The following is a 7,921-nucleotide window of genomic DNA, read 5'->3' as shown; positions in this document are numbered from 1 at the left end:
TTTGTGATACAGTATATTCATTCTTACATACGATGCTTTTAAAAGTATTCATCAACCCTCTCAAATTCCATGCTATCGTTTCACGATTAATAAGGCTGTGTTTGTAACCCAGTGAGTTTAATTTTTGCATGAAGATATTCAACCTGGATGGACACTGGGGTCTGTGGCCAACCAAGTTAACAGGGGGGATTGTTTTCTGATTTTCCTCCCATCCTCCTCCCTTGCAAAGATACTGTGTACATTTAAACACCGGAGCCTCTTGCTCTTCTAGCCAGGTTGCAGACATGGAAGAAAGAGTAAGTGGTTTTAAATGTGTGTGTATGTGAAAGTTCAATTTTTTTATATCTAAAACGCTCTCCACAGCCATCCGAAGCGATTTGGAGAACCACTGCCTTGATTTAGAAAACCACTGCCCTGATTTGGATCTATGACAATTCTCTACCGCCCCCGCGTCTTTCAATCAACTTGCGCCAAGAGCGGTGAAGGCGGGCCTTCACCCGCACGGCCCGATGGGAATCGAAGTCCCAGTCGCTCTCTTTCTCTCGTGCGCCGCCAGGGCTCTCACCCCTACGTTAAAACCACACTTCCCATGATGCCTTCGCTGAAGAGTCAGGAGAAAAGAGAGAGACAGCCATGTCCGGGTGATGGGAGGCTGAGCTCCCTCCCTCCTTCTCCCGGCTCTTTTTTTTTGCGGCTGCCGGGGGTGTTTTCAGGGAGGGGGAGAAACCACTCTGCGGCTGGTGGAGGGGGGCGACGGTGTTGGCGCCCTTGCTCCCCCCGCGGAAGGAGCGATGGAGCTGCCGCCTCTCAGCCTCCGGGCCGGGAGGAAATAGCGCTCTGCCCACTCTCAGCTGCACGTCTCCCTTTCGGGACCACCGGTGCAGCCGCTCCTCTTGCTTTCTTAACCCCGCAAAGCCCTGGGAGCCCCTTACCCTGACTAATTTTTAATCCGTGTAGTTTGGGCTTCATTTATTTCCCCTGTTCCACCCTTCGAGCTCCGGGTCTCCTGGAACCCTCGTCCTGCGGAACTCCCTGCCTCTTGATTGCCAACGCGAAGCCCTCGGGAAAGGGGGCAAGCGCGCTCCAGCCCATCCGTTTGCTTGTCGCGGTGGATTCCCCACTCCTGGCGGGCAGCGATGTTGCTGTCGCCTCTCTCCTTCTCGTCGTCTTTCCCGCAGTTAACCCAAGGGAACCGTGAAGAGCAAAGCCCCAGCTCTTAGTTGCGAAAATGTGGCAAAGCATTGGCCTGTCCTTGTTGGTCGTCGTGGCCGCCCTCGCTTGCTTTCTGCTGCTAGTGCTTTGCGGTGAGTACTTTCTATTGATCTATCTTCCAGTAACCAGAAGTGTCTTGCTTTTCTCCTCTCTCTCCGTTCCCTTTCCTGTGGTGGGAAAAAAGGAAAGAAGAGAAAGGTGCAAAAGCATGAAACAATAATGATTTCCCCAGCCTTTCTTTGTCCGCTTTGATTTTGGGAATGATGCTAAATTATCATCCTCATTGTGGTCCAACTAGAAAGCCACAATAAGCCTGGGGGGGATGTGGGTTCAAATTCCCACCCAGTCAGGAAGGTCGCTGGGTGATCTTTGGGCCAGCCATTGACCCTCATCCTTACCTACCTCACAGGGTGGTTGTTCTAATAATAAAACGGAAGGGGAGAACAACATATGCTTCCTTGAGCTCTTTAGAAAAAAGGCAGGATATAAATATAAGTGATAAACATAAAAATAAACAAGCCACACTCTTATTAGGGGTGAATACTCAGACAAGAGGCCCTTAAATGGATTCACGTTAAACCTGTTGTTCTAATTGTGTGGGTGTGTTAGGACACACACACACACCCTGGATTTGTGGTGAAGCAGGTGAGTGGAGGAAAGAATATGGTCCCCTTTCCCTTTTTTACTCAAGAAAAGATGAAAACCTAAACACTTACTAAAAATATAATTCCAACTGAGATTGTAAGATGTCACCAGAGTTGATTATCTAGATTTCTTTTCAAAAGACCAAACTGATAAAAAGGACTTTGGCGGCGTGGAAGTTTGCTAGATGGTGTCTATCTTGGTGTCCAGGCAGTAGCTTATAGTCCCAAAACAGCAGCAATAAAGAATCATCCTCCAGCTTCCAAAAATAGCCAGGAATGAAGTTAAGAAGAGTCTGTGTTATCTGAATGACAGTGTGTAGTTATTTAACCCTTAAGAGCTTGAATGGAAGCAGTTGGTGGTTTTTAAGACAGCCACAGGTGCTATGATAGCTGCCATCCATTTATTTTTGCCCTGTTTTAGCTCTAATCATACAGGTTCTGCAACTGGAAAAAGCACAGAAAGAAAATTGCCTGGCGGGGGTGATAGTGGGATGAGCATGTGCACCACTGGGGGGGGGGGCACAGTTGCTGGCACCTCTGGTTAAAAGGATCAGGTAGCAGGTAATGCGGGAAGCTGCTGTCCTGCTGTTCTACACATTTAAAGCAATATTATACCACCTTAAGTAGCCATGACTTCTCCCAATGAATCCTGGGAGCTGTAGTTCCTTAAGGTTGCTAGAGAGTTGTTAGGAGACCCCTGTTCCCCTCACAGGACAGTTCTCAGGGTGGTTTTAATAGGTGGCCGTTCTTCCCATGGAATTCTGGGAATTGTTGCACTTAGAGGCCTCCTAAGAATTCCCAGCACCCTTAATAAACTACACTTCCCAGGATTCTTTGGGAGAAGCCGTGGCTGTTTAAGGTGGTATGGTGCGGCTTTAAATGGATAGTGCGGATGGGGCCCTCGGGGTTAGACAGTCCTTGGCCTGATCTGGTATAAGGCAGCTCTTCATAAAAATGAAAGGAATGTTGAACCAAGTGCTGAACAAAGACTTACAAAGCTTAGAGGGGTGTCACATTCTGCAGTCTCTTAGGACTCAGTGAGCGTCGTGTAAGCTCGTCATGAGCCTATTGTCGGGGTTCAGTCCTGCCCAGCTGAAAGCTGAGGTCTCCTAAAAGGAGGAGAAAGGGGAGCAGTGCCCAGCAGATTGCTATGCTGCCAGCAAAGAGCCATTTGATCTGGACATTCATTGCTGAACCAACAGCTTTCTTGCAGTTCCAAGCTCCTTGATCCAGAAATATGGATCCTTCACAACCCCTAGGCACCACTGCTCCCTTCCCCCTGCCTTATCGCTGGTGATGGTATGTGACAATGACAGAAGTTAGTGAACCCTGCAGGGTTTTTACATTTGCAATGAAGCCACAACACCTGGTGCATTAAAATAAGACACTTGCAAGATTTTTGCCTGGGTGACTAAATTGCCGTGAATGTTTTTCTTTCAATACCCATGTGGGTCAAATTGAAAGCACTTTTTCTTAGAACAAACTTTACAGCTGTAGATGTTAAATTCATACATATGCAGCGTTTTTTTGAAATGGAGGCATGGTTTATAAAATTGGGGGGGGGGGAGGCAAATAAGTGGCTGAAAAAGCTGTGCATGTTTTGACTTCCAAGGCACTTAAGGGGTGATACGATAGCAGTTGGAGCTGGATCCTTATCATTAGACAGAATGGCATGGCTGCCTCTGGTGCATTGAAGGATGCTATCCTGTAGCTATTGTTAAGTAAGTGTCCAGATGGCTTTATATGGAACGGGGAAGGGGTTCCCTTCTTGACAGGAGATTCCCCACCACATTCTGATACTCTCACAATTCATGGAGACACACAGCTTGTGTACAAACACCTGTTAAATACAGTAAGCATGCAGCTTACATGCATTTATTTGTGCGCATTCAGCTTTACATACATGGCGATACAAATAAATAATAAAGGGGGCGAGGTTCCAGGAAAAATGACTTTGGCAATCCCACCTACCATTGCAGCCGATGGGTTTTGACCATATACAATTTTGGCTTTAGGTGCGATCCCCATAAAGTAACCCCCACGTAAGTTGCAAGATTCCTCTCACAACAAGAGTTGGGTAGAAAATTGCCAAGTGCAGCTTTTGCTACCTCTACACAAGTGATAGATGAAATTTTCTCCTTTTAATGCAAATCCTAGACGTTTTAGAGTCGCTTCCAACAAAGCATTTTGAACATGGCATCAAGTTTGGGGGGAAATCTATATTGCTGATACCTGAAACTGGAAATCTTTTCCAATTTTCACCTGTATTATGCATGGAATGTAATTTCCTGACCTTTTCTGTATTCACTGAAGGCCTTCATTGATGGCAAACAAAAGCTTGTGGACGTTGGGAAATTTAAATTTAAATTCATGTTGCTAAAGAGTATGGGCAGGGAGCAGAATGTCTTGGGCTGGAACTGGGAGCGGCCTTCAAATATCTGAAAGGCTGCCACACACAGAAGATGGCTTGTTCCCTGTTACTCCACAGGGCAGGGCTAGAACCAGTGGGTGGATGTTACAGTGTAACTGATCTTGGCCAAACATTAGGTGTAACTACCAAGTCAAGTCAAGTAACCTTTATTGGCATCACATAAGAACATTCAGAATAGATAGGCCAATGCGATCTCATCGCCCACCCCCCCAACGGCACAGTCACCCGCCAAAGGGCAGAAGAGGTGAGCAATCCACCTCATCACTGTGGGTTTCCAGCACGGGCAGGATCCTGTAGCGTACTTCGGCGACAAAAAAATCAAATAGAGGAACTTAGCTACTGTGTTGTTGAGCTCCTGGTCTCTCCCCTGTAATAAGAAGCGCATAACCTCCGTCTCTGGTTTCCATGCTGGATACATAGATGGTCTAGAAATTGTTGGCGGAGCTCATCATACATTTTACATTTAAGGGCCATGTGAGCTAGAGTTTCCACCAGGTGGTAACAACCTAGTGGCAAGAGCTGTTTGCCAATGGAAGGGCCTGCCTTGAGAGGTGGTGGGGGCATCGCTCTTCCTGCAAAGTTCTTCCCAGATCTTTGATTCTAGGAACAGAACACAGACTTGTCACGGGAGTTGTGTTCTATGGTGCTTGCCCTCCTCTCCTTGTGTTGCTCTGGTCCTGCTGTGACTGAGATGGATGCAGCTGCTTATCCTCAGATGCTGAGATGAGGTGTTCCGGATTATTTCATTGCCAATAACCGAAAGCAGCTGCTTGTGCCCCTGTAGGAATTTGGCAGATGCTTTTAAAAGATGCTGGGTTTTGTTTACATTTGCTTTGCTGCTTTTCCAGGTGACCTGCTCAAGCTTAACTCTTTCAGCATTTGGGTGTTGGGTAAAAGGAGCTTCTTTCCACCCAACCACCAAAGGCTTTGAACATTAGATGGTGTCTTGTGACAATATATTATTTGCTTCCTGCGGACAATTGATCTGTGGCATAGATTTTTTTATTTTTTAAAAAACATAGCAACCAGGAGGTGTAACTGGATAGGGAAAAACAAGGGATTGTAAAACCACAAAAACTGATGTGAGCATGTAGCCGGCAGGTGCAGGAGCACCTGAAAGCCTTTAACAACCAGCCTCCTGTATACCTGAAGGAGCATCTCCATCCCCGCCGTTCAGCCCAGACACTGAGATCCAGTGCCGAGGGCCTTCTGGCGGTTCCCTCATTGCGAGAAGTGAGGTTACAGGGAACCAGACAGAGGGCCTTCTCAGTAGTGGCGCCCACCCTGTGGAACACCCTCCCTTCAGATGTGAAGGAAATAAGCAGCTATCCTATCTTTAAAAGACATCTGAAGGCAGCCCTGTTTAGGGAAGTTTTTAATATTTAATGCTGTACTGTTTTTAACATTTGATTGGGAGCCGCCCAGAGTGGCTGGGGAAACTCAGCCAGATGGGTGGGGTATAAATAAATTATTATTATTATTATTATTATTATTATTATTATTATTCAAAGTTGCTCGCTTTTACTGTCGCTATGTTTGCTTTTGCAGTATGGCTGTCCTTTTTGACAATCTGCCTTTCAGCTTCTTTCATCATTGACTTGAAATCTATGGATTTTACAGTCTGGATTTATACAACTTTCTGGTCTCCCTGGCCCTAGTTTGACACTCTAACCACTATACCACGCTGGTTCTCAACAGTTACCGTAGATAGGTTGTCTTGCCTTTCCTCCAGGTAGCTGAAGGCAGCACACATGTTCCCATCTCTGCATTTTATCATTACAACAGTCCTCTGAACAGGGCAACAGGGCTCCCCCCAGGGGAACTTACAGGAACTCAGTTTCAGCACCTCTCAGTTGGGTGCCATTGCCATTATAAGACAACAAAGGAGTTGTTCACAGTGATTTCCAGCACCTCCTTTTCTAGGAAAATAGCACTGCCTCTGAAGTTTTATCATCCTACTGGCACTTGGAGACATATCAGTGTAGACAAGCATGCCCCCGATCTCTGGACTCCAACCTCCTGCTTTAATTGTTATTCCATTTTAACAGGCTTGTTTTATTGCGCATGTTAAATGTGCATGTTTAAAATGTTTATTAAAATATTGCACATTTAAAACATTTGATGTTTTGATGGAATTGTGTGTATTTATTGTGTGTTTTCAATTAACACGCATTAATATTTTGTAATTGTCTTTTATACTTGGAAACCGCTTAGAAGCCACTTTGCTGATTAAGCGGTATATAAAACAATAATGGTTGTGATGATGATGATGATGATGATGATGTGTGGAGTGGGGACTTGAACCTGAATCTTCCCTGTCATAGCCCAACAGTCCAGCAGCTACATCACACTGGCACTTAAGCTTTCTGTGTGTAACAAAGGTAACATAAACATCTACACATACATCTATTTGTGTATGAGGCAATGTGTGTGTGTGTGTGTGTTTAGTTGCCCTGGCACAGCCTCTTCTTGTTTTTCTATGTAGATGTTCACAACATCAACTTTTTTTTCCTTTCCTGGCACCTTCTGTAGGTTGGTACGTTGTCTGGCACCTCTTCCTGTCACAGTTCCGGTTCTTACGAGAGCTGATAGGAGACACAGGATCTCAACAGGGGGATAATGCTGTGGTTGAGCCTGAAGCAGAGCAGGATGCGCCAGCCGCTCCACAGAGGAGATCTGTCCGGCAGCGAAGGGCACCCGCTGAAGAAGCAACTTAATTGGATCTTCCTGGGCAATCCTCAAGAGATGGGCAGCCGGCGACTCTTCTGTGGCTTAGTAGTTTGGTGTTGCTGATGCGCCAAACGAGGGCGGCCAAGGATTTGTGAATTCCTTTACTCCTGGAATTTAACAATGCACTGCTTCGGAAGAGGTTCCGGCGAGATTTTAATGGAGAGCAAGATGGGACCGAAGAGAAACAGGGAGAGCGGAGCCGAAATGGCTCCTCCCTGCTCGGGAGAAGAGTCGGCCGGGAGTGCCACTCCTGGGTCTGTTCCTCAGTGGTTAGGCCCAGCGTGAATCTGTGGATGAGCTTCCCAAAGCTGAAAATGGTTACTGACTGCTTTTGTGTAGGACTGCAACTCATCGCAGGTGGCATCTCTTGCGACCCTTCATTTCTACGTCTTGCAAAGAGGAAGCGTGTCTTTACTTGAGCCTTATCCACTTACACAAGGGTGTTCTGCTTTGGTCAGTGACCTAAAAGCAGTGGCGTAGCGTGGGGGGTGCAGGGGGTGCCGGGCGCAACGTCTGGGGGGGGCGCTCGCACTCGCAGCTCTCTGCCCCTACCTGGCTCCATGGGTTAGGGGGCGCAAATTACTTGCCTTGCCCCGGGTGCTGACAACCCATGCTACGCCACTGCCTAAAAGCGTGCCTCTGTCCATAGGCTAAATTCGCTGTTAGGCTCATGCGGAGGCTTTGACAACTGACTTAAACATAAGAGGGCAATGAAACACAGCATTTTAGTTTCAATGCACAGCAGTTCCTTGTTCTGCTTTGCTTTTAATCTTAAGAGCTCATCAGGCTTGTGCAGGAGTGTGTATGTGTCGTCAAACCCTTTCTTATTTCCATAATCTGGAAACAGGAGTATCTGTTACAAACCTTTCATGGAATGTCTTTTTTTTTAAGGCACTAACTAATT

At 46.5% G+C, this 7,921-nt stretch overlaps 1 protein-coding gene across 1 annotated transcript; it reads left to right on the top strand.

The window, feature by feature from the left end:
• Positions 1-632: 632 nt before the first annotated feature.
• SMIM13 (small integral membrane protein 13) lies at positions 633-7,477 on the top strand. Its single transcript, XM_083449728.1, has 2 exons — positions 633-1,304; positions 6,820-7,477. The coding sequence occupies exons 1-2, from the start codon at positions 1,229-1,231 to the stop codon at positions 7,002-7,004; spliced, it is 261 nt and encodes an 86-aa protein (XP_083305854.1). The 5' UTR covers positions 633-1,228; the 3' UTR covers positions 7,005-7,477.
• Positions 7,478-7,921: the final 444 nt, after the last annotated feature.

Source organism: Podarcis tiliguerta (assembly GCF_965153285.1).
Source record: "Podarcis tiliguerta genome assembly, chromosome: 7".
NCBI lineage: Eukaryota > Metazoa > Chordata > Lepidosauria > Squamata > Lacertidae > Podarcis > Podarcis tiliguerta.
Note: the sequence above shows the minus strand (reverse complement) of the source record. Positions and strands in the feature narration are given on the sequence as shown.